Genomic DNA, 21,714 nt, shown 5'->3' on the forward strand with positions numbered 1-21,714 from the left:
GGATGATTGGGATCCTCAGTAAAGAGATTGTGGGATGGGTGGTCAGGATCCTCAGCAAAGAGATTGTGGGATGGTTGGTTGGGATCTTCAGCAAAGAGCTTGTGGGATGGATGGTAGTGATCCTCAGCAAAGAGATTGTGGGATAGATGGTAACGGTCCTCAGCAAAGAGATTGTGGGATCGGTGTTTAGGATCTTCAGCAAAGAGCTTGTGGGATCGATGGTTAGGATCCTCAACAAAGAGATTGTGGGATGGGTGGTCGGGATCCTCAGCAAAGAGATTGTGGGATGGGTGGTCGGGATCCTCAGCAAAGAGATTGTGGGATGGGTGAAAGGAATCCTCAACAAAGAGATGGTGGGATGGGTGGTTAGGATCCTCAGCAAAGAGTTTGTGGTATGGATGGTCAGGATCCTCAGCAAAGAGATTGTGGGATGGGTGGTCGGGATCCTCGGCAAAAAGATTGTGGGATGGGTGGTAGTGATCCTGAGCAAAGAGATTGTGGGATGGGTGGTCAGATCCTCAGCAAAGAGCTTGTGGGATGGGTGGTTAGGATCCTCAGCAAAGAACTTGTGGGATGGGTGGTTAGGATCCTCAGCAAAGAGATTGTGGGATGGGTGATTGGGATCCTCAGCAAAGAGATTGTGGGATGGGTGATTGGGATCCTCAGCAAAGAGATTGTGGGATGGGTGGTCAGGATCCTCAGCAAAGAGATTGTGGGATGGGTGATTGGGATCCTCAGTAAAGAGATTGTGGGATGGGTGGTCAGGATCCTCAGCAAAGATATTGTGGGATGGGTGGTCGGGATCCTCAGCAAAGAGCTTGTGGGATGGGTGGTCGGGATCCTCAGCAAAGAGATTGTGGGATGAATGGTTAGGATCCTCAGCAAAGAGACTGTGGGATGGGTGGTCGGGATCCTCAACAAAGAGCTTGTGGGATGGGTGGTCGGGATCCTCAACAAAGAGCTTATGGGATGGATGGTAACGGTCCTCAGCAAAGAGATTGTGGGATCAGTGGTTAGGATCCTCAGCATAGAGATTGGGATCAGTGGTTAGGATCCTCAGCAAAGAGATTGTGGGATGGGTGATTGGGATCCTGAGCAAGAGATTGTGGGATGGGTGGTCGGGATCCTCAGCATAGAGATTGTGGGATCGGTGGTTAGGATCCTCAGCAAAGAGATTGTGGGATGGGTGGTAGCGATCCTCAGCAAAGAGATTGTGGGATGGGTGATTGGGATCCTGAGCAAGAGATTGTGGGATGGGTGGTCAGGATCCTCAGCAAAGAGATTGTGGGATGGGTGGTCAGGATCCTCAGCAAAGAGATTGTGGGATGGGTGACTGGGATCCTCAGAAAAGAGATTGTGGGATGGGTGGTAGCGATCCTGAGCAAAGAGATTGTGGGATGGGTGGTCAGATCCTCAGCAAAGAGCTTGTGGGATGGGTGGTTAGGATCCTCAGCAAATAGATTGTGGGATGGGTGATTGGGATCCTCAGTAAAGAGATTGTGGGATGGGTGGTCAGGATCCTCAACAAAGAGATTGTGGGATGGGTGGTCAGGATCCTCAGCTAAGAGATTGTGGGATGGCTGGTTGGGATCTTCAGCAAAGAGCTTGTGGGATGGGTGGTCGGGATCCTCAGCAAAGCGACTGTGGGATGGGTGATTGGGATCCTGAGCAAGAGATTGTGGGATGGGTGGTTAGGATCCTCAGCAAAGAGATTGTGGGATGGGTGACTGGGATCCTCAGAAAAGAGATTGTGGGATGGGTGGTCAGGATCCTCAGCAAAGAGATTGTGGGATGGGTGGTCAGGATCCTCAGCAAAGAGACTGTGGGATGGGTGGTTAGGATCCTCAGCAAAGAGATTGTGGGATGGGTGGTCGGGATCCTCAGCAAAGAGCTTGTGGGATGGGTGGTCAGGATCCTCAGCAAAGAGATTGTGGGATGGGTGGTCGGGATCCTCAGCAAAGAGATTGTGGGATGGGTGGTCGGGATCCTCAGCAAAGAGATTGTGGGATGGATGGTCGGGATCCTCAGCAAAGAGCTTGTGGGATGGGTGGTAACGGTCCTCAGCAAAGAGATTGTGGGATGGATGGTAACAGTCCTCAGCAAAGAGATTGTGGGATGGGTGGTCGGGATCCTCAGCAAAGCGACTGTGGGATGGGTGATTGGGATCCTCAGCTAAACTTTGCTTGCAGCACTCCCACTAAAAGTCAGAAATCAGGGGGGAGAGAGGCCCTAAAGATCCTCTTGGTTGTTTTCACTATTCTCTGTATAGGGTCCTGTGGGCCAATGACTTGTAGCTTCCGTACTACACAATGATGCAGACCAACAGGACACTCTCAAAGGTAGGATGGTGGGTGGGGGGGAGCCTTGTATGCCTCGGTCACCTCAGAAAGTGTAGATGCCTCTGTGCCTTCTTGACTAATGAGGAAGGGTTGTGGGTCCAGGTTAGACCGTCCATTATGTGCACACCAAGGAACTTTGTGCTCTTCACTCTTTCCATGACAGAGCCATTGATGTACAATGGAGAATGGTCAACCTGTGTGTTCCTGAAGTCCACAATCATCTCCTTTATCTTCTCCACATTGAGACTCAAGTTGTTGTTCTCACTCCATTTGACAAGGCTCTCTAGCTCCTCTCTATATGAGACTCATCGTTGTTGCTGATGAGGCCAACCACTGTAGTATTATCATAAACTTGATGATGTGGTTTGAGCTGAATCTGGCAGTGCGGCTGAGTCAGCAGCGTGAACAGCAGCAGACTGGCACACAGCCTGGGGGCACCAGTGTTCAGCATGATCGAGCTTGAGATATGGATGCCAACTTGGACTGACTGGGGTCTTTCCATCAAGATGTCCAGGATCCAGTTACAGAGAGTCCCAACAAGGACTGTTTACCCACCACCTTCTGAGGAATGATCATGTTAAATGCCAAGCTGAAGTCGATAAGCAACATCCTGGTGTATGAGACGTTGTTTTCTAGTTCGTACAGGATGGACTGGAGGGCTAAGCTCACATCATTAGTAGACCAATTTGAATGGCAGGTGAACTGGAAGTAGTACGGTACTTTGTGTGATCCATTACTGGCCACTCAAAGCACTTTATGACTGTTGAAGTCAGCGCTACTGGGCGGTAATTGTTTTGGCTAGCTATTGTTTCTTTTTTTGAGCACCGGAATGATGGTGGCTGTCTTGAAGCTTGTAGGGTCAGTGGACTGTTTCAGGGAGATATTAAAGATGTTTGTTAAGATCTCTGTCAGCTGGGCCACACTGTCCCTCAGCAGCAGACCAGGTACTGTTGTTGTCCAAACCCACAGCTTTGTGTGGGTTTACCCTGGCTAGGATCATTCTCACCTCACCTGTGGCTGGACGGGGTGCCTGTGTTAAATTCTGTACAGAAGACATTCCGCCTATCAATAAGGGAGGCATTGCTGTCGTTGTGTGCAGGATGGACTTGTAATCAGTTATGGTCTGTATTCCTTGCCACATGCATCGCATGTCCCTGATGTCACAAAGGTGTCTGGATTTTCTGTGAGTATTCATGCTTTGCCTTCTTGATGGCATGGGAGAGTGTAGCTCTTGCTGACCTGAGAGTCATCCTGTTCCTGATGTTAAGGCAGCATCTGAACCCTAAGCAGCGCACGAGCCTCTGCAGTCAGCCATGGTTTCTGGTTTGCCCTGGCAGTGTAGTGTTTAATCATGGTAACAGCCTCATGCATTTTCCTACGTAGCCAGTCACCAATCCTGCATATTCGTCAATGTTGATCGCCTCCCTGAACATGCTCCAGTCTGTGCTTTCGAAGCAGTCCTGCAGTGCTGATGCAGTATTACTATTACTTGTTTTTGTTTTGTATTTGCACAGTTTATCGTCTTCTGCAGATTGATTGTTTGTTGGTCTTTATGTGTAGTTTTTCATCGATTCTATTGTATTTCTTTATTTTTGTATAAATGCCTACACAAAGAAGAATCTCAGGGTAGTAAACGGTGACATATCCAAACTGCGATAATAAATTTGATTTCAACTTTGAAGTATCAACTGCAGCGTCTCACCCTACCCTATTATTCTTCAAGGCCTATAATGTTCACCTTTGATCTTGATCATGTCCGCTGAAGGCCTTTTCTGAGGGTAAAGAATTATGTATGTGCATGGGTGGGAGGGAAGAACAGGGCCTGATTTTGCTTGCTCGTTGTACTCTGTGCTGTTTTGCTGAGCATTGTGTGCATGCCACATTGGTGCCAGAATGTGGCGACACTTGCCGGCTGCCCCCAGCACACCCTCAGTTGTGTTGGTTGTTAATGCAACGGACATGTTTCACTGCAACACACACAAAATGGAGGAGGAGAAGATAGCGGTGCAACGCAGCTTGCACGGCCACTCCGGTGAATGATATCTGTAATCTGTCAAGTAGGGTGCTGTGCACAATCCTGATTTGATGGAGATAGACGTGAGAGAACGGAGGAACATCAGGAGAAACTTCTGAAATGCCTTTTTCGCTGCTGCTGTTACTGTGTGATCCAGAATCTCTGGAGGGGAAGGCCCTGAATCCTCGGCTTTGCTTGTTGCTCGGCGGCCGGGACAGGGTCGAAGCGCTCGGCAGAGATGGTGCTCGGTGCTCAGTGTCGAAAAGCTGGTCAGAGGCTCGAAGTTTTCGGACGGACTCAGAGTCAGCTGTGGTCAGTGCCTGGTGGTTTATGGCAGAGAGAGTTTCTCCCTTCTGTCGCCTGCTATCAGGGACTATTGGAAGTCGATCGGAACTCTGAGACTATTTTTTACCATTCCCATGGTCTGCTCTTTATCAAGTTATGGTATTGCTTTGCACTGCTGTAACTATATGTTATAATTATGTGGTCTTGTCAGTGTTAGTCTTTGGTTTGTCTTGTTTTTTTGTGATATCACGCTAGAGGAACATTGTATCCTTTCTTAATGCATGCATGCATTTCTAAATGACAATAAACGAGGACTGAGTGTCCTCATAATCTAAATCTAAAAAAAATATGCTGGAGAAACTCAGCAGGCTAGCCAGCATCTATGGAAAAAAAGGTAGAGTTGACGTAGGAAACCCTTTGGAAGGACTGCTTTTCCATAGATGCTGAGTTGCTTCAGCATTTTGTGTGTGTTGCTCAGATTTCCAGAATCTGCAGATTTTCTCTTGTTTGTAACATGTTTTACTGTACGTTTCAATGTACACATGACAAATAAAATGGATTCTTGAATGAGCGAGCATGTATGGATCCCTCAAGTAGAGGAAGTTACATTTTTACAACCTTTCGCATGAATAAACTAATCCTCACCTTGGTCCTGTGCTGCTATTGAATTACTCTACTGTAGCAGAATTCTAATTTGCATAGAGCTTATCACTGTATGCCTACTACAATGAGCTTGTCATGTATATTAATGATTTGGATGTGAATAGAGGTGTCATAATCAGCAAGTTTGTAGAGGACACAAAATTTGTGGTGTCGTTGACTGGTGACGAAGGTCAGCTAAGGTTATGAACACGAGGTTCTGCCGATATCGGAAATCCAGAGTAAGGCACACAAAATATTGGAGCAGCTCAGCAGGTCAGGCAGCATCTGTGAGAAAAATAAACAGTTGATGCTTTGGGCCAAAGCCCTTCATCGAGACCATTCATCAGAGGTCCTGATAAAGGGTCTTGGTTTGGAGTGTCAACTGTTTATTTTTCTCCACAGAAGTTGCCTGACCTGTTGAGTTCCTCCAGCAGTTTGTGCCATCTAAGTTTATAGCAGGCTCTAGATTACAGCAAGATCTAGGGAAAGTGGGCAAAGGACAGCGGGGGAACTTAATTCAGACAAGTGTCAGGCAATACATTTTGGGAAGTTCAACTAGGGCAGGACATACACAGTCTATGGCAGAGCCCTGTGGACTGCAGTAGAACAGGGAGACATGTCTCCACAAAAATGGTATTGCAGGAAGAGAACGTGGTGGAGAAGGTGTACATGCTTCAAAGTTTAAAGTAAGTTTATTATCAAAGTACATACAAGTTAACATGTACTACCCTGAGAGGCATTTGCAGTAGGTTGAGTCTGTACTGAGGAAGCTAAATACGATGTTAGCATTCATTTAAAGAGGACTAGAATATAAAAGCAAGGATTTAATGTTGAGACTTTATAAAGTACTGGAGACACCTCACTTGTGAGCAGTTTTGGGCCCTTTATCTTGCTGAAACTAGAGACAGTTCAAAGGAGGCTCACGAAAAAGATTCCAAGATTGAACGGCTTGCCATATGAAGGACCTTTGATGGCTCTGGGCCTTTATTCATTAGAATTCAGAAGAATGAGAGGTGACCTCATTGAAACCTATCGAATGGTGAAAGGCCTGGATAGAGTGGATTTGGAGAGGCTGTTTCCTAAGGTGGGAGAGTCTAAGACCAGAGGACACAGCTTCAGAATAGAGAGGCTTCCTTTTAGAACAGAGATGAGCAGGAATTTCTTTAGCCAGAGAGTGGTGAATCTGTGGAATTCTTTGCCACAGGCAGCTGTGAAGGCTAAGTCTTTTATGTATATTTAAGGCAGAAGTTGATGGAGTCTGAATTGGTCAGGGCATGAAGGGATAGGACAACGCAGGAGATTGGGGCTGAGAGGGAAAATGGATGAGAGGGAAAATCGATGGGCCAAATGGCCTAATTCTGCTCCTATATCTTATGGTCTTAAGGGCTAACAAAGAAATTCAATAGAATCTTGAAAACACTACACACAAAGCCAGACAAGCAATATGCAAAAGACAAACTGCAAATACAAAAACAAATAATAACAGATCAGAAGTACATGTTTAAAGAGAAATCGCAGAGTGCAGATTGCAGTGTTTATAGTTCAAAAATATATCTAGTAGCTCTTTGAGCTGCCTGCAAAATGTCACTATTTATTTCCAGCACCATCTGCTATCATTGGCAGGAGATTTCTGTGTTGTGAGTTTGATGACATGATCAGGAAAGTTGATGAGATGGTAGGTTTAGTATACACTCGGTGGCCATTTTATTAGGTACACCTGTACACCATGTCATTTACAGTTTCGATCACCGAATTATCAGAAAGATGTCAACAAAATAGAGAGAGTACAGAGAAGATTTACTAGAATGTTACCTGGATTTCAGCACCTAACTTACAGAGAAAAGTAGAACAAGTTGGGTCTTTATTCTTTGGAGCGTAGAAGGTTGAGGGGGGTCTTAATAGAGGTATTTAAAATTATGAGGGAGATAGAGAGAGTTGACGTGGATAGGCTTTTTCCATTGAGAGTAGGGGAGATTCAAACAAGAGGAAATGAGTTGAGAGTTAGGGGGCAAAAGTTTAGGGGTAACATGAGGGGGAACTTCTTTATTCAGAGAGTGGTAGCTCTGTGGAACGAGCTTCCAGCAGAAGTGGTACAGGCAGGTTCGATATTGTGATTTAAAGTAAAATTGGATAGGTATATGGACAGGAAAGGAATGGAGGGTTATGGGCTGAGTGCAGGTCGGTGGGACTAGGTGAGAGTAAGAGTTTGGCATGGACTAGAAGGGCCGAGATGGCCTGTTTCCGTGCTGTAATTGTTATATGGTTAATGCAAATATCTAATCAGCCAATCATTTGGCAGCAACTGAATACATAAAAGCATACAGACATGGTCAAGAAGTTCAGTTGTTGTTCAGACCAAACATCAGAATGGGGGTGAAATGTGATCCAAGTGACTTTGATCGTGGAATGATTGTTGGTTCAGACAGGGTGTTTTGAGTAACTCAGAAACCGCTGATCTCCTGGGATTTTCACACACTAAAGTTTACAGAGAATTGTGTGATAAACAAAATTCATCCGGTAAGCAGCAGTTTCCTGGGCAAAAATTCCTTGTTAATGAGAGAGGTCAGAGGAAATTGGTCAGGCTAGTTCAAGCTTGACAGGAAGGTGACAGTAATTCAAATAACCAGGCGTTACAACAGTAGTGTGCAGAAGTGCATCTCTGAACACACAACACATCGAATCTTGAAGTGGATGGGCTACAGGAGCAGCACACTTGGAATGTACACTTATTTACCACTTTATTGGGCACAGGAGGTACCTAATAATGTGGCCACTGGGTGTATATAAGGGTTCTGATAAGGTTCATGTATGGTAGGTTGCTCTTGAAGGTTAAATCGCAGGGAGAGTTAGCAAACTACATACAAAATTGGCTGTAGAGTAGCTCAGAGCTCGGTATTTTTCATTACTTCACCACTGGTAACATTGCTGTTTCGTTGTTTGGTGCTTGCTCAGTAGACAATGAACTAGACACTGTAGATGGAGCTAAGTAATCTCATAAATAGCAGGTCTAATCAAAGCCCTTTAGTCCTACCACAGTTATACAGCACGGATAAAGGCCCTTCTGTACACACGTCTAACATTACATCATGGCTCTTGAACTCAGTCCTTCTACTAATGAAGACCAACACACCCCACATCATCTTTACCATCCTATCAACTTTCATGGCAACTTTGAACGATCTTTGGGTAAGTGGGCTGAGGAATGGCAAATGGAGTTGATTTCAGATAAGTGGGAGGTTTTACCTTATGAGAAAACAAATGAGGGTAAGACTATCATAGTGAATGGCAGGGCCCCGTGGAGAACAGAAGATTTCCTGAACATGGAGTTGCAGGTAGCAAGATGGTGAAGGTGTTTGGCACTCAGGGTAAAGAAGTTGTGATGTTACGTTGTAGTTAGTGATGTCACTTCTGGAATACTGTGTTCAGCTGTGGTCACCCTGCTGCAGGAATGTTGCCATTAAGCTGGAAAAAGTGCAGAAAAGATTAATGACCATGTTGCTAGGACAGGTGGGACTGAGTAGGGAGAGAGGCTGAGCAGGCTGGGGCCTCTGTTCATTAGAGAATGAGGGGTAACCGAAGAGGTGTTTTAAAATTCCTGCATACATTAACTCTATCTATACACCTCATAATTTTTATACCTCTAACAAATCTCCCCTTATTCTCCTCCATTCCAGGGGATAAAGTCCTAACCTATTCAACCTTTCCCTATAACTCAGGTCCTTAAGTCCCGGCAACATCCTTTGATTTATGATCAAAAACTCTCTTAATGACTCTCTCTCTACCTGGTACGTCACTTGTGAGGAATTATGAATCTGTCTTTTGGTTCTACTTCTTCTGTAGGTCTACTATCTTTGTTCCTCCACAACAACAGTCTTCAACCACAGACCCAAATTTGCACCAATGTTTCTCGAACCCATCCAATCTTGTTCCTGTCCATCATGGGCACTAAATTTCCAGTGTCGGGGACACTTTCAAAAGGCAGTACCCCAAAAAGGGGCTTTCAATCATCATTAAGGGACTCCATCAGCCAGGATGTGCTTTGTTCTTATTACAATCAGAGATGAGGTTCAGACATTTTAGGAACAGCTTTTTCCCTCTGCCATCAGATTTCTGAATGAACAATGACCTAATGCAGGAACAATACTTCACTATTTTTGCTTTGTTTTTGCACTAATTAATTTTTATAGATGTATGCACACAGTGGCCACTTTGTTAGGAACAGGAGTAGAATCCTATGCAGTTTTCTGCTGCCGTAGCCCATCCACTCAAAGTTTGACATGTTGGGCCTGCAGAGATGCTCTTCTGCACAACACTATTGTAATGCGTGGTTATTCGAGTTACTGTCACTTTCCTGTCAGGTTGAAGCAGCCTTGCCGTTCTCCTCTGACTTCTCTCGCTAACAAGGTGCTTTCACCCTCGGAACTACTCAGTGGATTTTTTTTGTTTTTCACGCCGTTCTATGTAAACTTGAGCTGAAGTTCTTGACCTGGGATCCACGGACCCCTCAGTTAATGGTAGGGGTCCGTAGCATAAAAAAGTTCGGGAAACCCTGCTCGCGAGACAGTTATGTATGAAAATTCCATGAGATCAGCAATTTCTGAGATACACAGCACACGTCGTTTGGCACCAACAATCATTCCAAGGTCAAAATCACTTAGATCAATTTCTTACCCAATTCTGATGTTTTGTCTGAATAACAACTGAACCTTTTGGCCATGTCTATATGGTTTTATGCACTAAGTTGTTGCCACATGATTGGCTGATTAGCTATTTGCATATTGAGCAGGTGTACCTAATAAAGTTCAAAATAAATTTATTATCAAGGTACATATATGTCACCATATCCAAGCCTAATAATAATAGTAACAAATAAATAAGCAATAATTATCGAGAACATGGGAAACTTCTTGAAGGGGAGGGTGAGCAGCCAGAGGTCATGGTACATATTGGTACTAATGACATAGGCAGCAGAGAGGCAGAGGTCCTGCGCAGTAAGTTTAGGGAGTTAGGCAGGAGGCTGAAGAGCTGGACCTCCAAGGTGGTAATCTCCAGATTACTCCCAGTGTCACAAGCTACTGAAGGTCAGAACAAGAAGGATAGCACAGATGAATGAGCGAATGACGGGATGGTACAGGAGGCAGAGTTTCAAGATTTTGGATCATTGGAACCTTTTCTGGGTAGGGGTGATGTGTACAAGTGGAACAGGTTGCACCTAAACTGGAGGGAAACCAATATCGTGGGAGGGAGGTTTGCAAATGCTAGTGGGGAGGGTTAAAACTAGATTTACAGGGGGGTGGGAACTGAAGTGAAGAGACAGAGAATGGAGCAGTTGGAGCACCAATAGAGACAGCTTGTAGAGAGTTTATGAGGAAAGATTGCCTCAGTCAGATGGTTTGAGATGTGTCTATTTTAATGCAAGGAGTATCATAAACAAGGTGGATGAACTTGGATCATGGATCAATACATGGAACTATGACGTTGTGGCCATTACAGAGACCTGGACGTCTCAGGAGCAGGAATGGCTGCTGAGTGTGCCAGACTTTAGATGTTTCAAAAAGGACAGGGAGGGAGGCAAAAGAGGTGGGAGCGTGGCACTGTTGATCAGGGATATATCATATCATGGCTGCAGAAAAGGAGCAGGTCATGGAGGGATCATCTACGGAGTCATTGTGGGTGGAAGTCAGAAAGAAAAAGTGGGCAATAACTCTACTGGGTGTTTTTTATAGATCCCCCCCCCCCCACCAAAAGTAACAGAGACATCAAGGAGTAGATAAGGAGGCAGATATGGAACGGTGCAATAATAATAGGATTGTTGTGATAGGTAATTTTAACATTCCTAATATTGACTGGCATCGCTTTAGGGCAAGGGGTTTGGATGGGGTGGAGTTTGTTAGGTGCGTTCAAGAAGGTTTCTGATGCAATATGTAGATAAGCTAACTAGAGGAGAGGCTGTCTTTGATCTGGTATTGGAAAATGAGCCTGGTCAGACGTCAGATCTCTGGATGGGATAGCATTTTGGAAGTAGTGATTACAGCTCTATCTCCTATACAACCATAGTGCTGGAGAGGGAGAGGAGCAGACAATTTCGGAAAACATTTAATTGGAGAAACTTGGGAGGATAAATTGGAAGCAGATGTTCACAGGGAAATGCACGGTAGAGATGTGGCAAATGTTCAGGGAATATTTGCATGGCATTCTGCAGAGGTACGTCCACTGAGGCAGGGAAAGGATGGTAGGGTAAAAGAACCATGGTGTACGAAGGATGTAGAAAACCTTAGTTAGGAAAAGAAAAACATACAAAAGGTTCAAGAAACCAGGTACTGTTAGAGCTCTAGAAAATTACATTTGCCAGGAAGAAGCTTAAGAATGAAATTAGGAAAGCTAGAAGGGGCGATGAGAAGACCTTGGTGAGCAGGATTAGGGAAAATCCCAAAGCATTCTACAGGTATGTGAAGAGTATGTGAAAGGATGTGCTGTGTGAGACTAGGACCAATCAGGTGCGATAGTGGAAATGTGTGCATGGAGTTGGAGGAGATAGCAGAGGTACTTAATGAATACTTTGCTTCATTATTCACCAGGGAAAAGAACCTTGGCAATTGTGGGGATGACTTACAGCAGACTGAAATGCTTGAGCATGTAGACATTAAGAAAGAGTATGTGCTGGAGGTTTTGAAAAGCATTAAGTTAGATAAATTGGCGGGACTGAACAAGATATACACCAGGATACTGTGGGAAGTGAGGGAGGAGATTGCTGAGCCTCTGGCAATGATCTTGACATCATCAATAGGAATTGGAGAGGTTCTGGAGGATTGAAGGGTTGCGGTTGTTGTTCCCTTATTCAAGAAAGGGAGTAAGGGTAGCCCAGGAAATTATAGACTAGTGAGTCTTACTTCAGCAGTAGGTAAGTTGTTGGAGAACTGAGAGGCAGGATTTAGCAGCATTTGAAGACACGTAATCTGATTAGGGATAGTCAGCATGGCTTTTTCAAGGGAAGGTCGTGCCTTATGAGCCTGGTTGAATTTTTTGAGAATGTAACAAAACACATTGATGAAGGTAGTGTTTATGGATTTCAGTAAGGCTTTTGATAAGGTTCCCTATGCAAGGCTCATTAAGGAGGCATGGGATCCAAGGAGATATTGCTTTGTGAATCCAGAATTAGCTTGACCACAGAAAGGTGGTTGTGGATGGTTTGTATTTTGCATGGAGGTTGGTGACCAGTGGTGTTCCACAGGGATCTGTTCCGGGACCCATCCTCTTTGTGATTTTTATAAATGACCTGGATGAGGAAGTGGAAGAGTGGATTAGTAAATTTGCTGATGACACAAAAGTTGGGGTATTGCGGATAGTCTGGAGGGTTGTCGGAGGTTATAACAGGACATCGATTGGATGCAGAACTGGGCTGAGAAGTGGCAGATGGAGTTCAACCCAGAAAAGTGTGAAGTGGTTCATTTTGGTATGACAGAATATAATATAAATGGTCAGACTCTTGGCAGTGTGGAGGATCAGAGGGATCTTGGGGTCTGTGTCGATAGGACACTCAAAGCTGCTGCGCAGGTTGACAGCGTTGTTAAGAAGGCGTATGGTATGTTGGCATTCATCAACTGTGGGATTGAGTTCAAGAGCCGTGAGGTAATGTTACGGCTATATCAGACCTTAGTTAGACCCCACTTTGACTACTGTGTTCAGTTCTGGTCACCTCACTACAGGAAGGATGTGGATATTGTAGAGAGAGTGCAGAGGAGGTTTACAAGGATGTTGCTTGGATTGGAGAGCATGCTTTATGAGAATAGGTTGTGAACTTGGCCTCTTTTTGGAGCAACAGAGGATAAGAGGTGACCTGATAGAGGTGTGTAAGATGACGAGAGACATTGATCATGTGGATAGCCAGAGGCTTTTTCCCATGGCTGAACTGGCTAACACGAGAGGGCACAGTTTTAAGGTGCTTGGAAGAAGATACAACAAGAATGCCAGGGGTAAGTTTTTCCACACAGAGAGTGGTGGGTGCGTGGAATGCACTGCCAGTGATGGTGGTAGAGGCAGATACAATAGGGTCTTTTGAGAAACTCTTAGAGAGGTATGTGAGGCTTAGAAAAATAGAGGGCTATGCGGTAGGGAAATTCTAGGCAGTTTCTAGAGTAGGTTACATGGTTGGCATGACATTATGGGCTGAAGGGCCTGTAATGTGTTGTAGATTTCTATGTTCTGCATTCTATGCAAGTCCTTGAAAGTGAGTCCATAGGTTGTGGGAACATTTCAGTGAACGTGGAAGTGAAGTTAGGTTGAGTTATCCCCTTTGGTTCAAGAGCCTGATGGTTGAGGGGTAATGACTGTTCCTGAACCTGGTGGTGTGAGTCCTGAGGCTCCTGTACCTTCTTCCTGAGGGCAGCAGTGAGAAGAGAGCATATTCTGGGTGGAGGGGATCCCTGATGATGGATGCTGCTTTCCTGCGACAGTATTTCATGTAGATGCTCAGTGGTAGGGAGGGCTTTACCCATGATGGACCGGGCCTTATCCACAACATTTTGTAAGAATTTGCACTGGTGTATCCATACCAGGCTGTGATGCAGCCAGTCAATATACTGTCCACTACACATCTTTAGAAGTTTGTCAAAGTTTTAGATGTTATGCTGAATCTATGAAACTCCTAAGGAAGTAGAGCCACTGCCATGCTTCGTAATTGGACAGGTCCTCTGAAATAATAACACCAAGGAATTTAAAGTTGCTGACCCTCTCCACCTCTGATCCTCTGATGAGGACTGGCTCATAGACCAAGAGTTTCCTTCTCCTGAAGTCAATAATCAGTTCCTTGGTCTTGCTAATATTGAGTAAGTGGTTGTTGCTTTGACACCACAGCTAGATTTTCCATCTCCTTCCTCTATGTGATTCATCATCACCTTTGATTCGGTCTATGACAGCAAACTTAAATATGGCATTGGAGCTGTGCTTAGTCTCACAGTCGTGAATGTGAAGTGAGTGGAGCAGGGGGCTAAGTACACATCCCTGCAGTGCACCTGTGCTGAGGGAGATCATGGAGGAGACATCGTTGCCATTCTGAACTGACTGGGCTCTGCAAGTAAGGAAATTGAAGATCCAACTGCACAAGGAGGTATTGAGTCCAGGGTCTTGGAGCTTGTTGATTAGTTTTGAGGGAATGATGGTATTGAATGCTGAGCTGTAGTCGATAAAGAGTATCCTGATGTATGCATCTTTGCTGTCTAGATGTTCCATGGTTAAGTGAAGAGCCAATGAGATGGCAACTTCTGTGGGCCTGTTGCTCTAGTAGGCAAACTGGAGCAGATCCAAGTCACTTCTCAGCCAGGAGTTAATATGTTTCATCACCAACCTTTCAAAACACTTTATCACTGTGGGTACAGTAGGTCACCATGTTCTTGTTAGGCACTGGTATAATTGAAGCCTACTTGAATCATGCTTCAGACTGCGGAAGCAAGAGGTTAAAGATGTCAGTGAGCACTCCAGCCAGTTGATCAGCACAGGTGTTTAGTACCCCGTCTGGGCCAGATGCTTTTCATGGGTTCACTCTCCTGAAGACTGCTTGCATGTTGGCTTTGGATACTGAAATTACAGGATCATCAAGGGTGGAGCGAGCTTGTGATGGCTTCTCCATGTTTTGCAAGCATAGGAGTTATTGAGTTCATCTGGAAGTGAATCCCTGCTGTTGCCTATGTTGCTTGATTTAACTTTATAAGAGATGATAGTACTCAAGCCTTGCCACAACTGTCGAACGTCCTTCATTGATTCAAGTTTAGTCCAGAATTGCCACTTCACCTGTGACGTGACTTTCTGGAGATCGAAGTGGACCTCTTGTAACTTCCTTTGTCACTAGAATTGAATGCCTCTGATCTGGCCCACAGCAGATTGTGAATCTCATGATTTTTACAGGGTTTCTGATTCGGGAAGAACCTGAATGATCTTGTGGGGACACACTCATCTGCAACTGTTCTACTAAAGTCTGTGATAACCATGTTGTATTCATTCGGAGCCGCAGATGAGTCCTTGAACACGGCCCAGTCCATTGACTTGAAGCAATCCCATAGTTGCTCCTCTACATCCTGCGACCACCTCTTTGTTGTCCTATTCTCTGGAGTCTTGCCCTTCAGCCTCAGTCCTTCTCCTTCCTGTAGAAGGACAGCCAGTGATCTGATTTACTGAACTGCGGTCTGTGCATGGAATGGTGGCATTCCTTGGTATAATAGTGGTCTAGTGTGATGGGACCACTGATTCTACAGGTTATATACTGATGGTAATTGGGCAGGATTTTCTTCAAACAAGCCTGGTTGAAGTCCTCGACTATGCTTTGAGATGTGTCAGGATGGACTGTTCTTTGTTTGGAGACTGCACCATGCAGTATCTCAAGCGCTTGATTATGTTTAGTTATTTTAATTTGTATTTTATGTATTGCACTGTACTTCTGTTGCAAAACAACAAAGTCCATGACATATGTCAGTGATAATAAACGTGAGTCTGATTCTGATTTGTGTCCTTACCGTAATATTGCTGTGTCACTGATGTATGTTATTACAATCAGTGTAATTAATTGTTCGTGCCTCTAGTCTTCAGCCTCTGATATAGATGACTCCATCATCTCCGTCCAATATCCACACCATTCTCCATGTCAATGGGATCCCATCTTACTGCTTCTATTCTGTCATTATCCAGTAAAGTTACTGAGTATATTCAAGATAAAGCTTGATAGAATATGGGGCTCGGCCATAATATACAATAGTGGATCACACATCAGGAATTTTCTCTCACACATTGTGCTCTTACATCCCTATTCTGCATCTCATTGGATCGAAGATTGACTGACTGGCAGGAAGCTCAGAGTGGAAGCAAAACGGGCCTTTCCTGGTTGGCTGCTGGTGACTAGTGGCGTACCGCAGGAGTTGGTGTTGAGTCCGCTACTTTTTACATTGTGCGTATGTTGATGGAATTGATGGCTTTGTGGCCAAGTTTGTGAAAATACAAAGATAGGTAGAGGGGCAGGTGATGTTGAGGAAGCTGGGAGTCTACAGAAAGACTGGATAGATAGGAGAATGGGCAAAGAAGCAGCAAAGGGAAAACAGTGTAGTGAAGATTGGTTGAAGGAATAAAGGCATAGACTATTTTCCAAATTGAGTGAATTCTGAAATTGGAAGTACAAAGGGACTTGGGTGTTCTAGTGCAGGATTCCCTGAAGGTTGAGTCGTTGGTAAGGAAGGTAATTGCAATATGAGCACTCATTTTGAGAGGACTAAAAGATAAAGGCAAAGGTTTGGATGCTTTATAAGGCATTAGACAGACCATATTTGAAGTATTGTGAGCAATTTTGTGCCCCTAAGAAAGAATATACTGGCATTGGAGAAGGTCCAGAAGAGGTTCACAAGAATGATCCCAGAAATGAAAGGGTTAATGTTTGAGGAGTATTTGCTAGGTCTGTGATTATACTCTCTGGAGTTTAGAATGGGGTGGGGGGAGGTGATCTTGTTGAAACCTACTGAATATTGAAAGGTCTTGGTAGGGTAATGTGGAGAGTATGTGTCCAATCATGGGAGAATCTTCAGCCAGAGAGTGATGAATCTGTGTAATTCACTGCCACAGGTGGCTGTGAAGGCCAAGTTATTGGGTATATTTAAAGTGGAGGTTGATAAGTTCCTCATTAGTAAGGGCGTAAAAAGTTACAGAGGAAGGCAGGGGAATGGGGTTGAGAGGGAAAATAAATCAGCCATAATCAAATGGTGGAGCAAATGCAATGGGCTGAAGAGTGGTCTAATTCTGTTCCTATGTCTTATGGCCTTATATTTTCACTTGCAGAACTGATGGCAGAGGTGGGTACGATGGACCAGATGAGTACATCAGACAGTTCATCAGACTCCAAGAGCTCTTCGTCCTCGTCCACCTCCTCGAGCAGTGAAAGCTCCAGTGATTCTGAAGATGAGACACAGAAGGTGGCTCAGCCTCTACCTCCCACCATGCCTTTCTCTCACGTTTCCATGCCGTTAATGTCAACGTCACTACCTCAGGATAACGTGAAAAAAATGGAAGAAACTCTGAATACATTGCGTCAGTAACTTGCTATTATTCCTTTTAATTAACAGAATAATGTCTTCAAAAGAGGTCAGGGATGTGACCCTTATCAGAAAGTGGTGGATGCATGGAACGCCCTACGAGGGGTGGTGATAGAGGCAGATACATTAGAGACATTTGAGAGACTCTTAGATGAATGAATGAATGAGAAAAGGAAGGCTATGTGGGAGAGAAGTTTTAGATTGATCTTTGAGTAGGTTAAAAGGTTAGCACAACATTGTGGGTTGAAGGGCCTGTACTGTTCTGTGTTCTAAGAGAAACTGCAAGTAAACTTCCAAGGTTCCCTCTCCATTCTCACACTATTATTTATCAATGGTGTTTGGAGCCGGAGGCAAAGACTGTTAAGAATCAGGCACATAGCATGCCATAACTTTGCCATTGTTGGCAAATGAGTAACCTTGTTGCCTCTGCTGCAGAGTTTGTCAGAGTCTGAATTTTAGGTTCTGTCATGCATGCCATTGACAATCGTGTAGGTGAATAACCGGTGGTGTAACTAGATGTCAATGGAGTTTAAAGTTATAGGAGCATGCATCAGCCATTCATACCCCCGCCCGAGCATCACTCACACCATCTATCAGACCCATGTGATCTGAGACCCAGCTTATGTACAGTACTTATATGTTGTCCCCAAAATTTCTTGCTATCTTTTGATTAATAATACACTCAGTGGCCACTTTTTTAGGTACCTCCTGTACTTATTAAAGTGGCAACAAAGTGTATGTACATGATTTTCTACTGCTGTAGCCCATCTTCTTCAAGGTTTGACATGTGCATTCATTAATGCTCTTCTGCACACTACTGTTGAAACACATGGTTCGTTGAGTTACTGTCACCTTCCTGTCAGTTTGAACCAGTTGGTCATTTTCCTCTGACCTCTCTCATTCACAGAACATTGTTGCCCACAGAACTACAGCTCACTGAATGTTTTTTTTTGTTTTTGCACCATTCTCTGTTAACTCTCAGAGACTGTTGTGCATGAAAATCCGAAGAGATCAGCAGGTTCTGAGATACTCAAACCACTCTGTCTGGCACCAGTGATCATTCCAAGGTCAAAAGTCATTTAGATCACATTTCTTCCACATTCTAAGTATTTGGTATGAACAACAACTGAATCTCTTGACCTTTTCTGCATGCTTTTATGCATTGAGTTACTGCCACATGATTGGCTGATTAGATATTTGCATTAATATACAGGTGTACCCAATAAAGTGGGCACTTTAATGTTGGATCTAAATTTAATAATTGACAGGATTACATGCAATGTACCTGCATAGTTTTCTAGTTTAATCCCTTAATAGCCTTTTTCTAATGTAGAGGTTATGATCCCAGACTTAGCCAGTAGGAATGGGCTTTTACCCACTTGTCAGTTCACATCTGTATCATAACTTCAATCAAATTGCCCCTTAACATTTTGAATACTGAAGAATACAAACCTTGTTTCCTGAGCAATACACACAAAGTGCTGGTGGAACTCAGCAGGTCAGGCAGCATCTAAGGAGAAGAATAAACAGTTGCCATTTCAGACTAAGACCTCATATCAGGACTGAAAAGGAAGGAGAAAGAAGCTCATCTAAGAATGTGGGGGTAATACAAGCTGGCAGGTGATAGGTGAAACTGGGAGAGGGGTAAAGTAGGTGGGTGAAGGAGGATGATGAAGTGATAAGCTGGGACGGGATTGGTGGAAGAGGTAAAGGAAGAAGGAATCTGACAGGAAGGAACAGTGGACCATGGGAAAAGGGAAAGGAGGGGGAGGAGCTCCAAAGGTAGGTGAGGAGAAAAGAAGATGTGAGGGGACAGTAAATGGGAATGGAAGAAGGGAGAAATGAATATCTAGAGGTTAAGAGAAATTGATGTCCATGCCATCAGATTGTAGGCTGCCCAGACAGAATAACACACAAAGTGCTGGAGAAACTCTGCAAGTCAGGCAGCATCAATGGATAACCTTGGTTTCTTTAATCTCTCACTACAATTTAATGCTTGTAATCTAGATATTGTTCTGGTCAGCTAAAGAGGAAGACCTCAAACAGTTCTGCAGATGGTCTTTACATGCTGATACTTGGTTGATCGTCAGAGCTGGTAAACCTGATACAGTTGTTGGTAAATTGGTTTATTATAGTTACATGTATTGAGGTGAAGTGAAAAGCTTCTCTTGCAAACCGTTCATGAGATTATACAGTGTTTCGAGGTAGCACAAGGTAAAACAGTAACAGAGTGCAGAATAAGGTGTAGCAGCTACAGAGAAAGTGCATTGGCGATAAACAATAAAGTGCAGGATCATAATGAGCTTGAGTTAGAGGTCAGGTGTCCATCTTATTGTACGAGGGAACCATTCAATAGTCTTATAAAGCAGGATAGAAGCTGTCCTTGAATCTGGTGGAATGTACTTTTGGGGTTTTGCATCCTCTGCCCAATGGGAGAAGTGAGAAGAGAGTGTGTCCACGGTGGGTGGAGGTCTTTGATTATGCTGGCTGCTTTCCCAAGGCAGGGAGAAGTGTAGACAAAGGTCCACAGAGAGGAGGATGATTTTGTAATGTGCTGAGCTGTGTCCACAACTCTGTGCAATTTCTTGTGGTCACAGGCAGACCAGGTGCCATATGCATCTGGATAGAATGTTTCTTTGATGCATTGATAAAAATTGGTGATAGTCAAAGGGGCACACTGAATTTCCCTAGCCTCCTGAGAAAGTGGAAGCATTGGGAAGCTTATTAGCTGTAACACCAACATGGTTGGGGTTGGACCAGGGCAGGCTTTTGGTGATGTTCACATGGAGACCTTAACCCTCTCAACCTCAGCAACCTCGCTGTCATTTGAAGAGTAGATCTCATGATGCACTGAACACATCATCAGTGATGTAGCTTGGGGTCACTGGGTGTTTCACCCAGGTGACCCAGCTGTGGTTGATCAAGCCACAACTTGTGTTCAGGTAGCATGTGCTGCACATTTCCATGGGCTTCCTACCTTCATCCTGAGCCATCTAAAGGCTTTCTCTGCTGCCTCAACGTGTACAGATGGCTCTCTGTCTCCTTGTACTAGTGATGCCCAAAATGCTGAGGGCTCTGTGAGGAGACTGCCAGGCAAAGCTCTGGCAGCCCACTTCAACAGGCTTGCACTTTGCCTTCCATCCCTGCCTCCGACAGTTGCGGACCAGTTCCTCATATCTGGCAAGCTTCATCCCATAGGCCTCCTCCAGACGCCCCTCCCAAGGCACTGTCAGCTACAGCAGGACGATCTGTTTTGCTGCCTCTGAGACCAGGAGGATGGCCTTGACGATGTGCTGTGGAAACGTTAGTTGTTTCTCCAGGTCAGTCATGAGTCGCCAGATGTGACGTGAAGTGATGCCAGAATCCCTGTGGGTGGCTTTACTCTTGCTTCTGATTGCTCTCCGATCTCACCTGCTAATGCAGATTCTTAAGAAGATTGCTTCTGCAAGGGTCTTCAGTACCTGGTCGTGTCTCCAGTGCTATCGGTCATCTCCAATATAAATAGAAGTATGTCCACCACCACCTTTCCTGAACTCAACAACCAACCCTTTTGTTTTGCTGACTTTGAGGAAAAAGTTGTTGTCATGACACCATGTCACTGGGCTGTCTGTCTCCTCCGGTTTCCAAGATTGATAAGGCAAAACTCAATGACAATATTTGCCCAGCAATAACACCAAGATGTATGATTTGTAACCACGAAGTAATAAAGCTTCCTGTGCTTGTTAATATTTATGAAGCAATAATGCAAAATGATCAGGAGTAAATGGTTGTAACACACACAAAATATTGGAGGAACTCAGCAGGCCAGGCAGCATCTATGGAAAAGAGTACAGTTGACATTTTGGACTGAAACCCTTAATCAGACTGCACTCTTTTCCAAAGATGCTGCCTGACCAGCTGAGCTCCTCCAGCATTTTGAATGTGTTACTCTGGATTTCCAACATCTGCAGAATCTTTTGCATGTAAGGAGTTGTACATCCTTTTTTTTAAATTTTATTTTTATTTGGATAAGGAGTTCACAATTATCATGTACTTTTTTCACACATATAACCTTTTCCATTTTTTATATGTATAAAACTACAATTATTTATACATTCTTAAGTACACATTGAGATGATATAAAAGCAAAATAAACATTTAAATAGATAATTATGTACTGTGGTAAATCTAACCTATTAGGCTAAGTAATGAAATTAGTTGTTAAGAAAAATGGTAATAATAGTTTCCATACAACCCTTCTGGACCATTTCCACTGGTCCAAAATGTTGCATACAAGCCTATATACCAACCATTGTAGGTGTTTATATCCCAATTTGTTCGTGCTTGTTCCTGCCCGCAGACATAATTATCCAATCCCTATGTACTTATT

At 44.2% G+C, this 21,714-nt stretch overlaps 1 protein-coding gene across 2 annotated transcripts in view; it reads left to right on the forward strand.

Moving 5' to 3' along the window:
* The window catches only part of eaf2 (ELL associated factor 2), a 95,185-nt gene that overhangs the window by 60,711 nt on the left and 12,760 nt on the right, over window positions 1-21,714 (forward strand). The window contains exon 5 of one of the 2 annotated variants that reach the window (XM_063049956.1): window positions 17,092-17,340. In XM_063049956.1, the coding sequence (XP_062906026.1) occupies window positions 17,092-17,340 (249 nt within the window). The remainder of the gene's footprint in view (window positions 1-17,091; window positions 17,341-21,714) is intronic. The other variant, XM_063049957.1, reaches the window with a different exon arrangement.

This window comes from Mobula hypostoma, chromosome 6 (assembly GCF_963921235.1).
Source record: "Mobula hypostoma chromosome 6, sMobHyp1.1, whole genome shotgun sequence".
NCBI classification, from domain to species: Eukaryota; Metazoa; Chordata; class Chondrichthyes; order Myliobatiformes; family Myliobatidae; genus Mobula; species Mobula hypostoma.